The sequence below is a fragment of the Solenopsis invicta genome, chromosome 13 (assembly GCF_016802725.1).
Source record: "Solenopsis invicta isolate M01_SB chromosome 13, UNIL_Sinv_3.0, whole genome shotgun sequence".
In the NCBI taxonomy this organism is placed as follows: Eukaryota; Metazoa; Arthropoda; class Insecta; order Hymenoptera; family Formicidae; genus Solenopsis; species Solenopsis invicta.
In genome coordinates this window covers 6,403,422-6,428,135 of record NC_052676.1, presented here as the reverse complement: position 1 = coordinate 6,428,135, position 24,714 = coordinate 6,403,422, and the positions used below count along the sequence as shown (strand labels likewise).

General features: G+C 33.7%; 1 protein-coding gene across 1 annotated transcript in view; it reads right to left on the bottom strand.

Moving 5' to 3' along the window:
• The window catches only part of LOC105206459 (probable cytochrome P450 6a14), a 193,787-nt gene that overhangs the window by 3,101 nt on the left and 165,972 nt on the right, over positions 1 to 24,714 (bottom strand). The window contains exons 2-3 of the mRNA XM_039456675.1: positions 2,352 to 2,527; positions 517 to 875 (exon numbers count right to left, since the gene is read on the bottom strand). Of these exons, the coding sequence (XP_039312609.1) occupies positions 517 to 875; positions 2,352 to 2,527 (535 nt within the window). The remainder of the gene's footprint in view (positions 1 to 516; positions 876 to 2,351; positions 2,528 to 24,714) is intronic.

Genomic DNA, 24,714 nt, shown 5'->3' with positions numbered 1-24,714 from the left:
GTAAAACCGATAGATAGTAACTTCACTCTTTTAATTAAAAACTCCTCATCTTTATTACAGAAGCAAGTTCTACATAAAAAAACATGAAATTTTTATTTGCAACATTTTATCTTATAAATGCAATTATCAAAAGTTATAAGCAATTAAAGGTATCTGTACTACTGTCTTGTGACAGTAATATTATGTATCAATAATATTATTGGGAATCTTTAAATGTGATAAGAGGCTCCTGATAGCACTACGTTAAACTACGATAAGATTGTAAGCTTCGAAATAAGATAAATAGCACCCAAGAAGTGAGTATTTCGTATATATAAAACTCTAGTACGGATAGAAATTTTATATTTATTTATTTTTTTGGAATGAGAGTCGATATATCAGTTTCGAGTGACGCTATCTTTTACATAGATCGGTAGATAATAAAATTCTAAGTTTAAATCTGCAAAATTCTTTTCTTTGTTAAAAGAACTTTGATTAAATAACGGTTTCGTCAAAAATAATTTAACTTGCTAATATATCTTTAATTTCGATGGTATCTCTCATTTGAGCATTATGCTCGAGGTGCTTTGCGAGTTCATCGCCACACTCCTTCACTATAACAAACATCTGCTTAATTTTTCCTGAAGTAAATGTAGGTGTCAACTTGACACGCATATTTCGCCACCTTTTTCCAGGCATAAGAAACAAATGGCCGGTCAATGGATCAATTTTTTCGTTACAATATATTCCACGATCATGAAAAGACTGGAATTCCTTTATCATCACCGTTCGTATAAGATCGAGATCGGCGATTACTAAATTCGGTTTAAAAAATGTATACATTCCAAAAGCGCGATGTTCCTTATATTTCAAATAGGCATCATGGAAGAATACTCCTGTTGGCAAAACTTCCTTTTTACTTAATTGTGTGATTTTTGGCGTTATGTAAAAATACTGTCAGTAATATCATCAAATAAATAAAAATAAAATTATGTCACAGATGCAAAATTAAATAATAAATAAAGTATATTCCAAAACATAATTATCAATTATAATTTAGTAAAACATAAATTATAGATAATAGAAATTACACGCATATATGTGAGATTTAGAAAAGTAACAATTGTGTCTATTTGAATTCGGATGTCGGACCGACTTGCTACGGACCTGAATTTAGGTATGTAAAGAGCGATCATAATAGCAAATAGGTAGGACACAAAGTTGTTAATTGAACATCGAACAAACGAGTCGACCGAGCAAGTAATAAGCAAAATAGAAATAAAATCTTGCTCGCAAACGATGTGACGAATGAGCGAATGTCGAATTACCCGACGCTTTGTAAATATGAAAGCTTAAATACATTCGAATTGAGATTATAAAGAGTGTTTATGTTAAAAATCCTACATATATAAATTTAATTTATTTATTATTAAAATATGGGTTTGTTAAATATTTATTTTTGTCCTTTTATTTTCAAATGTAATTTTTGTAGCAGAAAGATTTTCGACCGTTTAATGTAACATACAAATCTAAACAAGTAGGCCTTCCATCGTCGTAGATAGTTCTTGGTGCTCTATATTTACTCGTGTGATTTTATATATTTTTTTCAGATTTAACACAGACTGTGCGTCGTTACGTTCAGTCGTAACACAGTTATAATCGAATAAGATTCAGTAATATCACATTTATTAAATTAAAATTAATTTAATAATACACGATGCTACTAGTATCTAAATATTTAACTCCGTCCCCCTGAAAAAACTGTAAAGAATTTATTGCAAAATATATCACCTCAGCCAATGTTGGAACCTGGGACCTCTCGAATCTCCGGTACGGGTGTCTTAGCGACTAGCTTGATCACTGAAGCTGCGATGATATTTCTTGCAATAATCGACTATAAGATAGAACGCGAAAAACATCATCACAGCCTCAGTGGTCGAGTTGGCTAAAAGACCCGTACCGGAAATTCGGGAGGTCCCAGGTTCCATGGCTGAGGTGATATTTTTGCAATAAATTCTTTACACTTTTGTCAGGGAGAAAGGGGTTAATATTTAAATGCTAGTAGCATCGTGTATTATTAAATTAATTTTAATTTATTAAAAGTGATTTACTGACTGTTATTCAATTATAACTGTGTTATGACCAAAAGTAACTGCGCGCTGTCTGTGTAGAATCTGAGAAGGTATACAAAATCACACGAGTAAATATAAAGCACCAAGATCCAGCTATGATGGTGGAAGGTCTTCTTGTCTAAATTATTTTTGTAATTTTAATTTTAATTAAATAAAATAACAAAAAATATGGAAAATTGTGTACGGGGAAGTAAATATTTAATCACATGTCACATATTAGTATTAGATAAAAGTACTTGCCTACTTGGGCTTTTCCAGTTACAAGAGGTGTTACATTTCCAACTGGTACTGCAGGCTCGATATAAAAGACACCTCTCTTACGCCAGAAATTAAATATTACATATTTATAATAAATGTACACACTACTCAAGATAACAATAAAACCCGCAATTAATTCCGCAAGCACCATCTCGAATCTGAAATGTAGCGACACAAATTTTTGTTTCAAACGTTAATATTATATTAAGCAAGATAAAGTAAGAATATTATTTTTTAAATTTTTGTAGTTTATAACATCACAGACAATTTGTACACTTGAGTCGTAACTTATGGTTCACAATTCACTATTTGTATAAGATTGTTTTAAATTCGTTATAGACGATCAAATATTTGACTTTCGTCATAAACAAATGCACCGATACCGTACAAAGAGAGCGAGATGCTTACTACTGTTAAGCCTTCAGCCGATTATTAATCGATTATTGACTGTGGTTGATCTTGCGAACAAAGCACAAGGTTCGGTATTGTTGTGACGACGCAACACACGTGTAACTTGTCGTGAATTGAAGAGTTTAACGGTTAATTTTCTGTTGATGGGTTAGTGCTATAAACCGCACTTGCTTGGCGTTAACGTCTGATCGATTGATATTTAAATCAGTTTATTTAATTAACACTCATCGCCTTATTGCATTATCGTACTTGCACTTTCAATATTACTTTACCTCCTGCGTTATATACGTTTTGTGTCTCAATCTGTGATTTTCAGAAAAGTCTCTCGATAAGATTGAAAAATCGATAATCAGTCGATCGAAAAATCGATTGATCGATAAATGAAGACAACAAAATGGGTGGGTAGAGTAGGGATAACTTGTTTGTCTCTGAATGTCGAGTATATCTCTTAACGCTCAGCTAAACAGAGTGTAAACGAAATGTATGCATCTGAGATAAAACCCAATAATCTCGACGAAATCACATGATGAATTCAATATAAAAATTGATTAAATGATACTTTTTAATTGCAATTGTTCTTAACACCAGTTTCCAAACAAAACTATTGTTCACATAAACAATGATAAATTATTTAACTTTTAACTTCTCTTAACGAGTTATTACTCAATCCTGATGTGTATGTATAAATATCTGATTAATAATTTAATTCTATAACTATTCTATACATATATGTGTGTGTGTGTGTGTGTATGTATGTATCACAGCAGAGATAAGGACCCCGCAGTTCGTCACTTCTGCAGTATTTAATGACTCCAAACCCTCTCTGCTGTGTGTGTATGCGCTCGCGCGCATGAGAGTTCAATAGTGTGTATTTCCTCCTCTCTGATCAATTACTGCTTGCAAGCGTTCTCGCATATTTATACATCTTGCAATACGATCTTGCGGAATGTTGTGCCAAATTTCCGTTAAAATTTCTCCCAATTCTTCTAAATTTCGCGGCTGTTCCTCGCGACGCCTTAATCGTCGTTCCATTTCATCCCAAATGTGCTCGATTGGATTTAAGTCCGGGCTATTGGCGGGATGATTTAACAGTCTAATTGCGTGTCGTTGAAAAAAACGTCGCGTTATATTCGCCGTATGAGGTCGAGCGTTGTCCTGCATAAAAATAAAGTTCCGACAGGTTCGATTTAATAGCAAAACGTGTGGTCGTAGAATATCGTTGATATAACGAACACCCGTCATTGCCGGAGGTGGCAGGATCACTAGATCACTTCGTCTTGTAAGTGATATACACCCCCACACCATCACGGAACCGCCGTTGTAGGATCGTATTGGCATAACGCAACGTCGATCATAGCGTTCATTTCGTCGACGCCAAGTACGTATACGAGCATCATTGCCATAAAGGCAAAAACGTGATTCGTCGGAGAAATATACATTTCTCCAATCCCTAGCGGTCCAATTTATGTGATCGCGCGCAAATTGATAACGTACTTGGCGATGTACGAGTGTGAGTCTTGGTACTTGTGCACGAACACGAGAACGAAGACCGGCTTCTCTCAAACGGTTGCGAATTGTTTGTTCGCACACATGGCGCAAATGAATGTCATTACGAATGTTTCTTGCGGTAATTATTCGTCTTTCTAATGCATAACGAACAATGGCTCGATCTTGTCTATTTGTCGTTAATCGAGAACGACCACTACCTTCACGTCTCGTGTATTACACATCTCGTGTAATTTCCCGTGTCTTGATATCGTAACCAAGCTCTACTCACTACGGACACAGATGCACCAATATCTTGCGCCACATAACGCATACTAAAACCTTGTTGCAAAAGCGCAATTATGCGTGCAACTTCTACGTCCGATAAATGTCTACGCGGCATTTTGAAAATTCCGTGTCGCTTATCACACTGCGAGAATCGCCGGCGTACTAAACAAAATTTTATTGTATTGAGCATGCAATGTTTACATATGGTCATCTTTGTCTAAAAAGAGATTTTTTTTAGACTAAGACGACTATATGTTTACAGTTCACAGGATTGGAGAAATGTATATTTCTCCGACGAATCACGTTTTTGCCTTTATGGCAATGATGCTCGTATACGTACTTGGCGTCGACGAAATGAACGCTATGATCGACGTTGCGTTATGCCAATACGATCCTACAACGGCGGTTCCGTGATGGTGTGGGGGTGTATATCACTTACAAGACGAAGTGATCTAGTGATCCTGCCACCTCCGGCAATGACGGGTGTTCGTTATATCAACGATATTCTACGACCACACGTTTTGCTATTAAATCGAACCTGTCGGAACTTTATTTTTATGCAGGACAACGCTCGACCTCATACGGCGAATATAACGCGACGTTTTTTTCAACGACACGCAATTAGACTGTTAAATCATCCCGCCAATAGCCCGGACTTAAATCCAATCGAGCACATTTGGGATGAAATGGAACGACGATTAAGGCGTCGCGAGGAACAGCCGCGAAATTTAGAAGAATTGGGAGAAATTTTAACGGAAATTTGGCACAACATTCCGCAAGATCGTATTGCAAGATGTATAAATATGCGAGAACGCTTGCAAGCAGTAATTGATCAGAGAGGAGGAAATACACACTATTGAACTCTCATGCGCGCGAGCGCATACACACACAGCAGAGAGGGTTTGGAGTCATTAAATACTGCAGAAGTGACGAACTGCGGGGTCCTTATCTCTGCTGTGATACATACACACACACACACACACACACACACGCACGCACGCACACACACACACACACACACACACACTCACACACACACACACACACAAACGATGTGCAAAAATCCGACCGACAACCTCCACGTGCACATTGGGTAATGCTAATGTCGGCGGTAGACGTCATTTTTCGGAAAAATGTACTGTAAAAAATGTATATCTTCAAAGTCTTGTAAATTGGTCAAAAAAAATCGTAGAGAAATTTTAAAAAAAGCATTTTGTAGGCAAAATGTTGTAGTTTATGAAGCTTTACTTGAATTGTTCGAAAAAAATTTGTTGGTCGAGCTGCAAAGTGTCAAAAATACGAAATTTTAAGGAACAAAACAGGGTGTGCTTTTTTACTGCATAAGACAAGGAAGTTAAAAGAATTTTGAAAATCTGCTGATAGAGCGTTAAAGTTGGATCTTCAAGCTTCAAAATGCTTTTTTTATTTTTTATCTACGATGATTTTTCACCGAGTTACAGTCATTTGAAAATAGCCTAATTTTTGGTGTCTGGAAAGTGTTCCCTATTTTCTTTTGAGTAGTGTATATATAAACTCATGTTTCTTACTCGCAGCGAACCATCTGTTTTTAAATTGTAATTCGATGTACGATATTTTATGCTTCGAGTCTAGATATTTTTCTCGAGACAATTGTGTATTATTCAATAAATAATTTTCCATAAATTGAAATCTTTTATCGAAATTGTCTACAGTACTCTTCATCGTAACATTATACATTTCTCTTTGAGTCATAATCTCAATACGCGAAGATCCCACGAAGAAGATTCGAAATGACGTTTGAACGAAATCTTTATACGTTTAAAAAAATAATTAAAGAAGCAAGTGATATTACGATCCCTACATCAATCGCCGTACTGCAGTGATCTAATGCATTGAGTACTTGAAATATTTTCATAACTATATGTCTTTTCTTATAAATTCTATGATATAATGGCTACATTCCACTTGACGCTACAAATGCTTCTAAGTATTTTTCGATTGGTCAATTTGTAAAATTCATTGCTCCGATTGGTTAATCAAACGCTTCGAAGCATTTATAGCGTCAAGTGGACCGCAGCCAATATCATAAAACCTTAAGCTTCCTAGTGCCAGCTAGCATCTCATGATGTGACTAATTAAGACTACCATTTCATTTTATTCAATAACTTGAAAAATGCCATTAAAAGTAATATTTTTTCTTCACTATTTATCTTACACAACACACATAATATATGTTCGCATACTAATTATAAAATCAGATTAAGTTTGGAAAAATAAACAATGCAAATCTTTACAGTTAAATTCAAAAACTTTATCATATGGAACTACGTTTACAGTGAATCGTTGATTAAAAGATTTTCAGCTTCCTCTTGATGTTTTAATTTACACTTACAGAGCGGAGCGAAAAATTTCTTGATATAACAAATGCGTGAGATTTCCTTTTTAGCTAATACCCGACATTGCTGATGTGATACTATACTATAAAGTAGTGAACTACGAAAATATGTTATTTTATTTTTCTAATTTTCTAAATTATTCGATAATATTCTGTTTCTTAATAGAGACGTAGCAATAGATTAAAAATTTTTCTAGTAATCTAGATAAACAAAGAGAATTCTATATGTCAATTCTCTTTGTTTCGATAAAATAATTGTTGTTCAACGTTCAAAACGAGAAATAGAAATTGCAAAAAAAAAGAATAAAGACTTACTATGTAAGAAGAATGAAATATAATTATTAAATATTCTTAAAAATAATGTTTTCTCTTGTTTTGACCATTGAAACTAGTCTCCATCGTTAATGGAAACGCGAGACAAACTTCCGCGCTTAAACAATAGGTGCGCTATTGTGATAGTAAATTAAATAAAAGATATTACGCACGTTTTTTTTCTGTATATAACAATGTACCCTAGCCATTAATGTAAGTGAACGTGTAAAGTAAATATAAAACTAAACGAAGTGAAATAATGAGTAAAATAGTGTTTTTTTACATTGATCGCAAACTTCTGTATATTCGCAGAGCAGCGATAATTTTAGTCGCTGTTAAATTCGGAACCTTTCTTCACTTCGATCTTTTCTTCAATAATTACATATTTGGTCGTTGTCTGCGGAGTGCATTGTTCATTTAATCGACGACTTGGACAAGTGATTACTTTATCGGAAGAGTAACGTTGTTCAAGAATAGGTATAAGTTGTCAGTAGAACAAACTGTTAACTGGTCTTCTTTCTTGTGTCTCGTGATGGAAGTCTAAAAGTACTCTCCTAGCCGGTCGGTGTTAAAAATGTATGCGTAATAAATTCCAGTAATCATAATGGTTTTCTTTCATTAATGATGACTGATGTATGACACTGAGTTTAATATTGATTCAAAATGTCATGGCGTCAGAGCTATCTGGTCATTTGGATGATCAATTTGAAAAGGAATGCAATATTCTTAAAATCGAGGTGCGTCTCCATTTGTCTCAAAAAGTCGCTTCTTCCTATGTAAGTGTAATCTTCTTAATCATTCGCGGCAAATGGTGCTCGAATGATTTCACCCTCATGAGTTTCTTCAATGCAGCCGGAAGTTTAAAACATTATTGTATTCGATTGTTAACTAAATGACAGATACGACCTTTTCTACTGTGGAATTTGGAAATATTTCACAGAACTGAGTATCTGTTCTTAAAAAATTAGTATCATAATTGTTATATAGGTCTTGGCCCAAACTGTACGCAACATAGAGCAGCGCAATATTGCTAAAAATTTTTTTTATTCTATAATTCGATGCGTCTTTCAAAGTAGATAGCACTGGTATTCGGAAATATAAAAACGATGATAAGCCTTCATTTTCCTGAGATGTATAAAGATAAATGCACTAGGCAAATTCGTTTATAGTCTATATGCAGGAATCCCATATTCGTATGAAAGAAAGGCCAAAAGTATTAAATCTTAATCCAAAAAGATCATCTATGTTCGGCAAAAAGGAAGTCATCATCGCAAATGAGTAATGCACCGATTACCTACAACTTGATTGTTGATCTTCAGCACGATTCAATATTTCTGATTTATTTTAAGAAATATAAGTTGTATTTCTTAAATAATATTCTTCTGTGTCAGGAGTTAATCACAAATCTATAATGTGTGATGAAGATATCGAGAAGATTGGATACATTTTGTTGAAACTAAAAAGCAAATAATGGTCTAGCAAATTTTGTGCAGCCACGAAAAGCCTCGATTCAATTAGCGTATTTCGTCCAAGTACCATTTAATGCCTCCAAATTCTGCCTCATAGAAGATGATAACAAATGTAATGGATGTACAGGTGGCTTCATTCTTCTGTCTTGCGTGTTCAACTAGATGCAATGCCGGTAATGCGACCGTGCATGCTCTAAATATAACGTCTCAGCTAACAAGTTGTAACAGCTTTAACAATTAACGTAGAATTGCAAAGAATTTGTAATTCTTCTGGATAACTACAATCTTCCTTCCATTACTCTGGTCCTTTATTAAGTAATGGATGTCCCGACAGCCAGAATTTTAGAGATAACTAAGATACTAAAAATGGTAATGTGCAACCGTAGAAGTAATCTCTTATTCTCATAATGTTCGCAGAGAATAATACCATCAGGTTAAAATTATGATCCGTTATAGTTAGATTACGTATAAAGTGATCCAATTTTTCTTGCAGAATCATTTTCAAATGAAGCTTCTTGATGTTGAAGGTCGCCTTTCGATAGTAAAATCAAAAAGATCGTGAGATAAAAATCAATGATTTTCTAGAGCCATAATTATACGTCGTAAAGTCGTCTGAGAAACACGTAACCATCTTGATTAGTGTAGCAGATTTTCAGCTCTTCATAGACTACTAGCGATGTTGAAGTAACTGCTGTTCTGAAGAAAGGAAGTTTTTTTCCATCAGACTCGCATAATTGAGATAATCGTGATCAATAAGATATCCCAATTTATTAACCAGTAAATCTTGGTTTCTCTCAAATTTTGAACAATTTTCTTTAAGAACTTGTATGCTGGATTCCATTATGTGCCCAGTATTATATTTGACACACTCAGCTTTTTCACATTTTCGTAAACGTACGAAATATTAGGTTGTCACAAAAGTTTTTTTATAATTTGTGCGTTGCTCAACACTGATAAGCAACAAAAAACTAAATACAAAATTTTTTTTCATTAATGTTTAATGTTTGCTCATTTTTTAATTTTTCAATGTTTAATTCAATAAATTGAGTTATAAAGTTTTGTATAATTAATTTTTATTAAAAAATCGAAAAAAAACTTGAAACAACCTATTACAATTTAGAAGATTGCATTAAAATAAAATAATTCCTACTATGTTTATTATTTCGTAAATCATTGACTCCTGACAAGCGCAAAAGAGTTGATAATGTCATTTATTCATTGCACAAATGTTAAGAAGAAAAATCCAAAGGTCCATAAACTTGTTGACTATAAAGTCGGAATAAACCTCGATGGCCAATATAATTCTTTCTTGAATATAATTTAAATCATAACGTTACATTTAAATTCGGAATTTCTTTTTAACAAATGTATTGTATATGTATATACAACGAACCGTAGATTAAACGCATTTTGAAGTTCTTTTCGAACATTTAATTGTTACATAGCGTGCAGAACAAAACATAATTATTCAATCAACATAAAGTCGACTATTGGTTGATTATCAGACAAAAGAAATCTAAAGTTAAAATCAATTTCAAAATCAAACTAAACATCGCTTTATAGTTGACTAACAAATGTCTTGATCATAGACGGTTATCAGCCGGCCAATTCAGTAATTTCTAAGCAGCCTTTATATGCACGACTTTTAATTGATTTACATAATCAACTTACTGTTTAAATGACTATAAGATGACTTTTAGTCAATTTAACGTCATCTATATTTATTGCTGAATTTTCATTCTGAGTAACATTTTCTACGGAAGGAAGAGAGGTACTCTGAGATTCGTGGATTCTCGAGCAATCGGTTGAAGGTAGGGACCAGTATACGATCCCGTGAACATATATATGGCAAAGTATAAAAATTCTGAAGCCAGATTCAAAATCCGTTGACTCCGGATTTAACTGCAGAGGTTCTGAGTTCTCTCTAGGAAAAATACAAAGATCCTAAGAGAGCTCGCTTTGATGGTTACGTCATTGCCCTTGTTCACTTGTATAGAAGCTTTTTTGAGAGAAAGCTCCTGCTCACTCTAATACAAAAGAGTGTCAACCTTCATACGAGTACATTAAACACGATGCACCGCCTGGCATTCTTTTTATGGAAGAACGCCTAGTCACGTAACTTTCTGTCTCTGACAGTGATCCTTAGTGACTGTTTAGTGATTGTGCGCTTCGACGGAGCATATTGTAATAATGCAAAAAGTTAAAAATATAAGTCAACTAATAGTTGAATATAAAAAGGCGACTTTTAATTTCCCGAAAATAATTGATCCTAAGTCAACTTACACACATAGTTAACAGTCAACAACTCAGCCTAAAAATAATCGATTAACAGCCGACTTTAAGTAGATTAGGAGAAATTGAGTTTAAAAATAATCACAGTGTAGATATGATTTTTCAACAACTAATACAAATCATCTCGCTTTTAAAGAAAAATATGCGATGTTACTGAAACGCTAGTTAACAGTGTAAAATCAAGCGACGCGTGGATTTTTAAAATTCCACTTATTTATATTTTTGATTTTTTAAATTCAATGATGTTCAATGATATTCTAATTCCAAACAAAGATGTTTTCTTTACTTTCAAGTCACAGACCAAAGGAGTAACAATAAATTTTTCAATTTCGAGCAATGTAAATAAAAAAAGTGAAATCTTTCTTTATATGATAGTACTCTTCAGTTATAATTTTAAGGAGTTCACGGATATTTTCTTCAAAAATGCTAAGAAATTCTCGAGTCGCCCTTGAGAGTAGTGAACTAAAATGTTCATTATTCCCGAAATATTGCCATTAACGACCTATCAAAATACAGAGACCACTTGTAAATCTGTTAGCATTTTTGAAATTCCTTTTTGTTTCGAAAAGAAAATAATTGTTCAAAACAAGAGAAGACAGGGGTTCTAAAAGTAACCACAATAACTCCTTTGTGTCTAAGTACAAAGAAATAAAATTTTCGAAAATTTTTAAAAATAATTGCAGTTACCTCTCGTTTTGAACAATACAAACATACAAAAGCTAAATAGAAGGTATAATAATAAAATATTTCGCCAGTTATGAAAACGTAAATTAACTTTGTGTAGTTCTATACTAAGCTGGATATGACATAATATTATATAGTAATTTTTGTTGCGTAGTTTTTCAAACATTTAAATCGGTACACAAATATAAGTAGTAAACTGTATTTATGTAACTTCTAAATTTCTCCAAATAATTAAAAAAGTTCGTTGATTTATGTCATATCCATCTTTTTGATAAACTCGAGGATAAAGTATTTAAATTTATATACGAGAAATCATTTCAATTGTAAAGATTTGAAAAAAAAAACTTTCCTGAGTTGTGCGTTACGTATATAACTCTCTGATGGAATTGTTGCTTGCAATACACAGCAAGTCAGCTGGTGTTCAGGAAGCTTAAAGTTAAGACTAGGAATCAATCCACAGCCTAAGCCTCACCTACATTCAATTAAAAGATTGATATCAGCAAGTAATAAATGACTTATTCACATCCGTATTTTTTGTTCTTTTTCCTTCCATTTGAAGAACTGTTCCTCTCTACGTTTTTTAGTAAACTTATATAATTATTATAATCACTACGTTCACTGTGCTCCTCTAATCCTCGCACAAGTTTCGCATTTCATTCGCATTCGTGTGTGATATATTATTCGCGCAATGTTGGCGAAAGTACCGAATAAAGTATCGGACGGTCGTTATTCATCTGCGATCAAGAGAATCAACAAAACAAAACGTTAGAATTTCAGTAAGAAGACTGAATCTAGAACAACACAGTAATTATTTTGATAATTATAACCCAATCAGTGCACTATCAGCAACTAAATTAAAGGAATCAATTCGCAACCTAAGCTTCACTTGCATTCAACCGAAAAATCTATATCAGCAAGTAGTAAATTACTTAATCGCATCCTTGTTTTTTGTTCTTTCCTCTTCCTTTTTAAAGGAAAAAGGAAGAACACCCTCTCTCTTCACACCCCTTTCAGAAAAATTAATTATTATAATCACTACGTCCATTAAATTTCTACATTTCTTCTCACACCCGTTTCGCATTTTATTTGCATTCGTGTGTGATATATTATTCGCGCAATGTTGGCGAGAATGTCGTACAAAATATCGCGCGATCGTCATTCATGTACGGTTGAGAGAATCAGCAAAACAAAATGTTAGAATTTCAGCAAGAAGACGGCATCCATGGAGAGCAACTCGATAATTATTTTGGTAATTATCTAGAACCCAGACCAACTAGTCTATCTCATTCATTTACCCTCGAGAATCAGCAGAACAAAATGTTAGAATTTCAGCAAAAAGACGGCATCCGTGGAGAGCAACTCGGTAATTATTTTGATAATTATGCAGAACCCAGACCAACTAATCCACCACCAGTAACTACTGTTAAGACCGGCAATCAACTCGCAACTTAATCCACACCTGCATTCAACCGAAAGGTCTATAATACGCAATGGTAACTAATAAATAGTCTCTTCGACCTATTGGAGTGCGGAGAGAAAAGATACGCGCGGGAGGTACCGCCGTGGCGATTGACGTAAGTTTGAGGATGTGCGATCGAGGGGGCAAAGGGAACACTTTCTAAACTACCGCCGGTATCCCGAAGTAGAGAGCGGGAGATATTGCCCGGTATTCATAGGCCATTGAGAGTGTAGAGCAGACATAATAGCGAGAATTTGGTGGGAACTTCTTCTATGTCAAATTCTCACAGGGGACCGGTGGCTACGAGCGGAAGCAGGAGAAAATAAATAGCTTGTTGACCGCGCGTGAAGGACGAAATCTGCGTTTTCTCCCGCGCATAACACCCCCCTCAATACTCAATCCTCTTACTCTAATTGTTTCCCCCCCACTCAATTGAATTTTTTTCAACAAACAGATACCTATAAAAGATACCAAACGTCAAAGGAGAGGTCAGAAATCTCTTCGTCTCTTTGGAGATAAGTTCTTCTTTTTGGCAGCGATTCACAGCAACGTGCAACAGTGAGTTTAATTTAAAAAAAATTTTTTTAAATATTGCATAATAAAAGCATCACAAATTGAAGAAAATTTTAAATAATTGCTAAGTTTTAAAATTGCTAAGCTTTAAATTGCTAAGCTTTAAAACAGTGCTTCGGAATTAGTGGCACATTTCGAGCCGATTTCCGAGGCGACGCCTACTGTCTCCCCTCGAGCCCCTCACTCCGCTCGCGGGCCTACAGCCGAGCTGCCGGCCGCGCGTCAAATGTTGTGGCTCAGGAGCGTAGAGCGTCCCTTGTAAAAGAAATAGCCTAGGGCCTAGAACCTAGAAATAATTATTATTTTTATAAATAATTATATAAAAATTTAATATTAATGTATGTAATATATACATACAATATAAATAATTATATAAAAATTTAATATTATTGTATGTAATATATACATACAATATAATATAGTATATAGTATACTATATAATATAGTATATTATATTGTATATATTACATACAATAATATTAAATTTTTATATAATTATTTATATTGTATGTATATATTACATACATTAATATTAAATTTTTATATAATTATTTATAAAAATAATAATTATTTCTAGGTTCTAGGCCCTAGGCTATTTCTTTTACAAGGGACGCTCTACGCTCCTGAGCCACAACATTTGACGCGCGGCCGGCAGCTCGGCTGTAGGCCCGCGAGCGGAGTGAGGGGCTCGAGGGGAGACAGTAGGCGTCGCCTCGGAAATCGGCTCGAAATGTGCCACTAATTCCGAGCACTGGTCTATATCAACAAGTAGTATGATTTATTCATATCCCTGTTTTGTGTTTTTTTTCCTTCCTTTTGAAAGGTTGTCTCTTTCCATGCCTTTTTCAGAAAACTTATTTAATTATTATGATCACTACGTCTACTGTAATGCTTATCGTACATTCCCCTTCGTATAACCCGTTGTCGGCAGGACCAAAGCTCTTCGGACATATTAGAGACATATCAAAGAAACATATTAGAAATATCAAAAGAATATTAGAGGGTGTTGGGCACCCTCTGACACCTCCGTGGCTACGGCTCTGCCTTTATCGTTAGAACAGGCTTTGTTCACTTCGTTGCCTTCGTTCGAACTGCGATGCTCAATTGTGTTTTACATGTTCTAACGAAAGATTATTGTGTCAATGTGTAAAAGTGTGATTCATCATGTGATTTCTCAAAATACGTAAAGAATGCGTTTCACGTTTTACTCGCATTCGTGTGTGATATATTATTCGCGCAATGCTGACAAGAGTGCCGAACAAAATATCGCGCGATCGTCATTCATGTACCGTCGAGAGAATCAACAGAACGAAAGGTTAAAATTTCAGCAAAAAGATGGCATCCGTGGAGAGCAACTCGATAATTATTTTGGTAATTATCCAGAACCCAGACCAACTGATCCACCATTCATTTACTCTCGAGAGAAACAGCAAATCAAAATATTAGAATTTCAGTAAAAAGATGGCATCCGTGGAGAGCAACTCGGTAATTATTTTTGTAATTATTTAAAACCAAGATTAACTAGTCCACCGTTCATGTACCCTCGAGAGAATCAGCAGAACGCAATGTTAGAATTTCAGCAAAAAGACGGCATCCGTGGAAAACAACTCGGTAATTATTTGGATAATTACCGCGTTCGTACTTAGCTAAATCGCGGTGTGTAGAACCGTTAATGCAAATTGCGGCGTGAAAGTGATGAGTGTGACAAATAAAGGCAAACCACCACACTCGTTCCAAACTGACATCACAATTCACGTTAGTGGCGATTGTACTAATTGCTAATTTACTAATAATTAATTAAACTACTAATAATTAATTAATATTATATATATCGAGCTTTCCTTTCCTATCGTCGTCCATGCAAAAATTCGTTTTGCATCCTAACAAAAGATCATTGTGCCAATGTGTAAAAGTGTGATTCATCATGTGATTTCTCAAAATATGTAAAGAATGCGTTTCACGTTTTACTCGCATTCGTGTGTGATATATTATTCGCGCAATGCTGACAAGAGTGCCGAACAAAATATCGCGCGATCGTCATTCATGTACCCTCAAGAAAATTAGCAGAACGAAATGTTAGAATTTCAGCAAAAAGATGGCATCCGTGGAGAGCAACTCGGTAAGTATTTTGGTAATTATCTAGAACCCAGACTAACTAGTCCACCACCAATAACTATATTAAGACCGAGAATCAATCCGCAATCTAAACCTTGCAACTGCCGACATCCCCAATAATTAATAAAATTAATCATTTACAAGATGATATAATTGCGATAAATCAGGGACAGCAACCAGTAGTACTGGCAGAAAGAGTGAACACCAACCGTCAGGGAATCGATGTGACAGCAAGTGGTACGCAATAACAGCGGCACAAATACCGGCACAAAAGGATTAAGTTAAAAACATTAGGAAAAAAAAAATATATATATAGCATATAAGTAACTCTATGCTCGCAGATACCCAGAGCGACAATAGCCATATTACAATCTTTTTGCAAGGCTGAAATTGAGCCTGCAAAGACAAGATCAATTTAGACATATTAAGCCTGCAGGTATATATTTATAAAAGTTTTTAATAATTTTAAATATTATATTTTTTTTAAATTGAAGAAATGATGATTGATGAGCCAACCATATATTTATAAAATTTATTAGTAATATAATTTTAAGTATTATATTCTTGTATCATTATTTCTATACTTCGAACAGGGCGACCACAATGTATAGAAACCGCAGAAATACAGCAAATGGTCACTGATGATCCGACCATCAGTCAACGAACCGTGGCGCGAAATCTAGGAATCTGCCTGGCTTCGGTACATAAAGCTTTAAAAGCCACTCGCTTCCATTCTTATAAAGCAATCCTGACTCAAGAGCTGCATATTAATAATGAAGCTATACCTGAAAAAGATGTCTTTTATTCTTCCCGTTTTCAGATAAAAACAAGTGGCGACCGATTTACAGACAAATTACCAAGCTTTACGCTTAGATTCCGAGGAATACGGGATTAGCGTAGGCTGACACACTTTGTCCGCAACCTCACCTACATTCAATCAAAAGATCTATAACAGTAAGTAGTAAATGACTTATTCACATACCCGTTTTATGTTATTTCTCCTTCCTTTTGAAAGGTTCTCTTTCTAAATCCATTTAAAACACTTTATTTAATTATTATAACCACTACGTTCACTGTACTCCTTCATTCTTTCTTCACGCGTTTCACATTTTACTGGAGCTCGTGTGTGATATATTATTCGCGCAATGTCAACGGAAGTGTCAAATAAAATTTCGAGCGGTTGTCATTCATGTGCGGTCGAGAGAAGCAACAGAACGAAATAATAAACATTAGCCATGACAAAAATATTCATATGCAACATTATCGTCAATCTATCCCACAAATTAAAGTAATTAAAATGTCTCGATTACTTAACATAGCGCAAGGTAATGTTGAACAAAATATCGAACCTAGTTGTTTTAATAGCACTTACAGCAAGTCTAGATAACATTTTGCACCAAATGAATACCAAGACTCTACTGCAGCAGATTTCTAGACTACAAGTTAGTCTACTGCAAGAAATGGAATATTTTGGTTCCAGGAGCCATAAATGGACAGCTAGATTTTTCAAAGGCGTTAACTGATGCTAAAACAAGAGCAAAATCAGTCATTTTAAGACCACATGACATCTATTTGAAGACTATATTAAAGTAGATTTAATTTCTGACATCTCTTAAAAAGAAAGTTGGTAATTTTCTTTCATACTATTAAAAAAAAAGAGATTGAATATAGACTGGAGAAAGTGTCCAATATTCAATCATATTAATGTAAAAAGATGGTTCAAATGCTAGAGATATTATCATATTGCAAAGAACTGTACACGAGAAGAAACGTGCCACAAATGTGCAGAAAACCATAGAGCGATTAAATGTACAGCAATTGAGAGGAAATTGTAAACTGTATGGTTAAAAATTCGAATATACGACTTAAAAAAAAATGAACATGACGCCCTTAGTACAGAATGTTCGACATTTAAAAAGGCAATAAATTGCAATCTTGCTTATCAATGGCTTACGCCATTGATAATTATAAACGTACAAATAAATGCATAAAAAGAAACATATCTTTACGAATTTTACCATTTTATCGGTTTCTCATTTTAATTATTAAATTTATCAAAAATAGCAAATATGGTAGCAAATGGTCGTCATAATACGCAAGCAACAGTATCGTACGTAGAAATAATCGTGTTTGTAAGATGTTTCTCCTTTCAGTACTCATGGTTAGACAATTAATGCGTCATTATCATCATCCAAAGAGCTACATCTACCATTGTTGTATAATCAATGCTAAGATCTGAAATCTAAGATCAACTTCAAAAACCTCTCGACTATTGAGAGATGCTGGCCATAGCCGAACAAAAGGAATACGCCATTCCTGAACCATTTCTCTTGCAACTGAGAATGTTAGAATCCGTTCAGACAGCAACCAAATAGCGGTTGTATCCGACATTTCCCGATTTACCGACAAAGGTAGTGAACGGACATAGTGGATTCTACGGACCACTAGACCCAAACACACACAACCTGTATGAAGACATTCCCTGTCTTGGGGTGCTGAGCCAGACTGTGAAGGCCACCATTAGCAACGACTAACCCGGACTTTACCAGTTCGACCTCGAATAAGACGACCTTATCCCAAACAAAAACCAATGTTGGAACAAGCGTTAAAGATGCGAGAGATTCTATAGACTCGCACGATCCACGATTACCGATAACGCTACCGGTAATTAGCGTGCAAGCGCCTTCCTGGACCTTACTTACGTTAATAGTAGTGTATGAATTGCGGTATATGCGATGAGTCGTACGATTCTTTTACGAAATATATTACGTTAAAATCAATTTTGGAACGATTCCATTTCAAGCCACACAACCAACAACCGATCCAGAAAAGCAAACGTTTTCGCAGACGACACCGCGCGCGCGCAAATTACAAAATAAATCCATGTCTAACGCACTATTGTAAGAAAACATTTTACCTACGCACATAAGTAAACTATCCGACTTGAATGTAAAAAAAATTATAAATTGCAAGCTGGCTTATACATCGTTGACAATAAGAGATGTGTAAGTAATTGCGTAAAAAGAAACACACAAAGTAGCAATTATCTTACTGTGAGTTGTAACACGCAAGTTACAGTGTGATGCGTAGAAATAATCGTGTTCGTAAGATGCTCTTTCATGCAACATTAGTACCTGTTGTGTCGTAATAAGTTACACTACAATTTTCCAAGCCTTTCTAATTGTGTATGAATCGACTCCATAACGAATTTTATCACTTTATCCACATCCATAACACTTAAATTATAATTATTAAATTTATCATTTTAATTATTCACTAGATTTAATTTGATAAATTTAATAATTAAACATGTCAGAATAACAGTTAAAAAATACTTCTCCCACCCTTTCTGCACTGCCACAAATTGTCGTTAATACATCATTAGCTTTTCAGTATTTAAACACCCAGTGCATCATCACCCAGAAAGATATATTTACAATTGTCGATATCTCCTAACATCCTTCGAACAAAATAAATTCATTAAAATGTATCCTACAGATTTGATAAAAAAAAAAAGTATAAATTGCAATCTTGCTTACACGTCATTGACAATTACAGACGTGTAAGTAATCGCATAAAAAGAGATGATTGTCATGAGAACAAAAGTCACATGGTCACACAAAGAAATAATTGCATTCATAAGATGCTCCTTCATGCAATGTTAGTACCTGTTGTGTCGTAATAAGATACACTATAATTTTTCGAAACATTCTAAAAGCATGTGAATCGATTCATTAACGAATTGTATCGCTTTATCCATAATACACTTAATTATAATTATTAAATTTATCGTCTTAATTATTAAATTTACAAAATATAATTTGATGAAATTAATAATTCAACGTGTCAATCATTCATGTCTTCACCCATCCATTCATTCTTGCCACAAAATGTCGTTAGCACATCATTATTTTCTGTATTCAAACATTTAATGAATTATCATTGCCCAGAGAGATATATTTACCAATGTTCATAATCAGTATCACCATCCTTCAATCAAGATTCGTTAAAATGTACCGAAGATTTAATAAGAAAAATTATTAAATTGCAATTATGTTTACACGCCACTAACAATTATAAATGTGCAAGTAAATGCATAAACAGAATCACACAATGGACGTCACTACAACTTTGACCATTTCACTAATTTGTTATTTTAATTATTAAATTTATCAAAAGTGGCAATATGGTAACAAACAATCGTTATAACACGCAAGTCACAGTATGATGCGTAGAAATAATCGCAATTGTAAGATGCTCCTTCCCTAATGTAATATCTTTTGTGTCGTAATAAGTTACATTGCATTTTAAATATTAAAATTGCAAAATGTACAAAAAAAAATTTGTGATTAAAAAGATTTTTCAAATCTTGAAAAACTAAAATTAATAGAACCAAAAGAAGGAGAAAGAGATTATAGAAAATAAAAAAATGGACAATATCAGTTTAAGACAAAAAAAAATTGTTGGAATATCACAATTAAATTTAATAGCAGCTGCATCTCAAGACATCAGGATATGAATTGTTTTAAGAATTGTTCAGACAACTTGAAAAAAAAACTCGTAAACATTATGCTGAAATTCATAGTGAACTTTTTAAAACAAGTATGTTATAATTTTTTATTAAATATTTTATTAATTTGTAATAAACCTCAAGATCACCCCCTGGACCATCCATCGTTCTACGTTGTCCGACCAACCATTCCAATTTTCCGAGCCGTTTTAATTGAACATGAATCAACTACTTAATAAATTTTATTGGTTTATTCATATCCATAATATACTTAAATCATAATTATTAAATTTATCGTTTTAATTATTAAATTTACCAACATAATTTGATTAATTTAATAATTAAATGTAATAGCATAAGAATTAATAAAATTGCCCCCACCCATTCAGTCATGTCGCAAATTGTCAATACATCATTATATGTTCAGTATTAAAACAACTAGTGCATCATCATCAGAGAGATATATCTATCATTATTGTCGATATCACCAACATCTTTCGAACAAGATACAGTCGTTGAAATGTATCAAAAGAATTTGATAAAAAAATCTATAAATTGCAATCTTGCTTACACGCCATTACAGACGTATAAGCTATTGCCCTAATAATAATAATAATAAAAAAAAGGGGGGGGGGAAACAACTAAGACTTTGAATATTCCACCGATTTATTTTAATTAATTCATCAAAAATGATGAATATGATAGCGAACAACTGTCTTAACACGCGAGTCATAGCGTGATGCGTAGAAACAATCGTGTTCGTAAGATGCTCCTACGTGCAACGTTAGCACCTGTTGTGCCGTAATAAGTTACACTACAATTTCCCGAACCGTTCTAATTGTGTATGAATCGACTCCTTAACAAATTTTATCGCTTTATCCATATCCATAATACACTTAATTATAATTATTAAATTTACCAAACATAAATTTAATAAATTTACCAAACATAATTTAATAAATTTAATAATTAAATATAATAGTATAAGGATTAATAAAATCTCCCCCATTCAGTCCTACCACAAATTATCATTAATACATCATTATATTTTCAGTATTAAAATACCCAGTACATCATCACCCAGAGAGATATATCTACATTGTGCTCAATACCATCATCTTTCGATAAAGATACATTCGATGACATGTATCACAAAGATTTAATGAAAAAAATAAAAAAGTACAAGTGTGATTACACAGTGACAAATATAAACGTATAAATTATTGCATTTTTCAGGAACATGTCAGTATTAATGAAGAAGATCAAACAAATCAGAGAAATATAAAAAATTACATCAAGAATATTTACTATATATATATATTCTCGCAGAATAAGGAGTCCCCCTTTACAACTGCTGTCACAGTTCATCTATAATATAGAGATTATTTTGCAGAAATTAGAAATTTTACGAATTCAATATTGATGAATTCAAAAAGGTAAATGCACATGTATGCGCGAATAAAATTATCCAAACAATATGCTCGGATGTGATGTTTCTGATAGGTGGATACGATCCTGAGCAACTTTACTCGGCTTTGTTACCGGTAATCTTCGCACATTTTCCTGCTAGAGCATCCATAAAACAAATTTTACATTATGGACAACTCATCAAGTCTGGACATATGATTTCATCCAGGAACTTTCAAAAATATGATTATGGAATAATTGGCAAACAATCGCTTGATTTCGATCAGTGGGAAAGTTCCTCTATCTATCGCATCTCATTAGGATTTTGTACAAGCGCAAACGTATTTAATAAATACAGTGCTTTTGTTCTCTCTCGCAATTCTGTGTTTTCTTTTGCTTATCTCTAATTTGCTAAAACTATCTCAAAATTCTCTTAACAGTAATGTACATCAAAAAACAAATTAATCAATAGTATATCAAGATCAAGGTATTATCAAATTATTGGGAATGTATTATTATTAAGGTCAGCAGATAAGTTACAATTTTTAATACATTTCTACAAAATTTTTTAAATATAATGTTACAAACAACGGGGTCACAGTGTGATGCGTAGAAATTATTCGTGTTCAGATAATCGGTCACGCAATGCTAATACCTTTTTCGTCGTGAGCTAACTCTCGCATGCGTTTTGCATTTTATTCGCGTTCGTGTGTTATATATTATTCGCGCAATATTGGCGAATAAAATATCGGGCGATCGTCATTCATGTGCTATCGAGAGAATCAGCAAAACAAAATGTTAGAATTTCAACAAAAAGTCTTCAACCATGAAGAGCAACTCGGTAATTATTTTGGTAATTATCCAGAACTCAGACTAACTAGTCCATTACCAGCAACTACATTAAGACCGGGAATCAATCCGCAACCTAAATCAAAACAGCGATGAGCAAGCCTCAGCATCCAACCAAAAGATATACACGAGCAAATAGTAAATGACTTATTCACCTCTTGTTTGTTTTTCTCTCTTTCTTTAAAAAGGATTGTTTCTCTCTCCACACTTTTTTCATTAAACTTATTTAATTGTTATAATCACTACGTTCATTGTACTTCTCTATTACATCCGAGGGACGATCAGGGAGTCCACAATTTCTCTTTTCGCAAATAACGAATATTCCTCATTTTATTATGAGAAGAAATGCAACAAAACGTAGAAATTGTTTCCAAGAAATATAACTCGAATGTTACAACCGAAGCAATAAGATTATTAAGGTAGAAACAAAAAGGAGAAATCGTGCATTGACAAAATCAAGAGCAATATTTGCTCAAATTACCCAAAGCATCGCTTCCGATATTCGACGGCAAATGCAAGAACTGGCTATCGTTCAAGAACATTTAGTAATATAATCGGATCGCAGGCAGAATTGTCGGACATAGATAAACTGCATTATTTAAAATCGGCATTAACGGACGAAGTTGTCAATAAGATAAAGATTTTAACGGATGACGTAAACTGTGCAAAAGTGTTGGAATTACTCGAGCGATCGTTCGAAGTAACCCCGTCAAAATACAAAATGATCCGTAAAGGCAGACCAAAGGCAGGATTTGAAGAAAAATACTTGACTTTGATTTAAGTCCTTCGATGACAAAAGATAAAATTGAATCGAGACGTCTAACAGAAATTATCAAAACTAAAAATTAAAATTTATAGACCTAGCATTGTCTGCCTAAATGACATCTCGTCACGAAAAGGAAGAATGACTAACATTAACGAATATAAGAAGCGAGTCTTAAGCAAACGAACGATAAAAACGAAGAAATCAGGATTGTAAATTTCTCTAAAAGGGGAATTGATAGATCTCTAAAGCGATTGGACGATGCGACAATTCGCCCCTCTTAGAATTAAGTAAATACATATAATTGAGGTTTTGAAAGAAAACACACATGAGTGCTACAAACATTTTGTCTCTCGGTCTCTAGCCAAAATCTCTGCGGCAAGAAGGCCAAAATCTGACTGTCGAGAAGCTAGAGGCATCTAAAAGAGATAATAAATTCTTGAAAAAAAGTGTTGGAAATTGAAAAAAGTAAGGTTTCAAGATGCTCCTCTTTGCAATTTAGTACCTGTTGTGTCGTAATAAAGTTACACTTCAATTTTCCGAGCAATTCTAATTGTACATAAATCGAGTCCTTAACGAATTTAATCGCTTTAGATATATCCATAATACAAATAAATTTAAATTATTAAATTATAATTTATCGTTTTAATTATTAAATTTATCGGATTTAATTTAATAAATTTAATAATTGATATATCAGCATAGGGGGTTAACTTCACCCACCCATTTAGCCCTGTCGTCAAGTGTCGTTAACATATCAATATCTTTTCAGTATTCAAAGACCTACTTCTACTACATCATCATCGTCCAGAAAAATATAATCTATCATTGTTGTCAATATCACCAACAATCTTCAATCAAGATACATTAGTTGTCATGTATCGTAAAGATTTGATTTAAAAAATTAATAAATTGCAATCTTGTTTACTCGCCATTTACAATTATAAACATACAAGTGAATGAAAAAGAATCACACAATGGACGTCATTACGACTTTGACCATTTCACCAATTTGATATTTGAATTATTAAATTTATCAAGTGGCGAATGTCGTCGTGAAGGATTGTCATAACACGCAAGTCACAGTGTGTAAGTTTCAAGATGCTCCTTCTCGCAATTTAGTACCTGTTGTGTCGTAATCAAGTTACACTCCAATTCTTCGAGCAATTCTAATTGTACATGAATCGACTCCTTAACGAATTTAATTGCTTTATACATATCCATAATACACATATAAATTATAATTATTAAATTTATTGTTTTAATTATTAAATTTACCGGATTTAATTTCATAAATTTAATAATTGAAAGTGTCAATATAAGAGTTAATATAACTTTTACCCACTCATTTAGC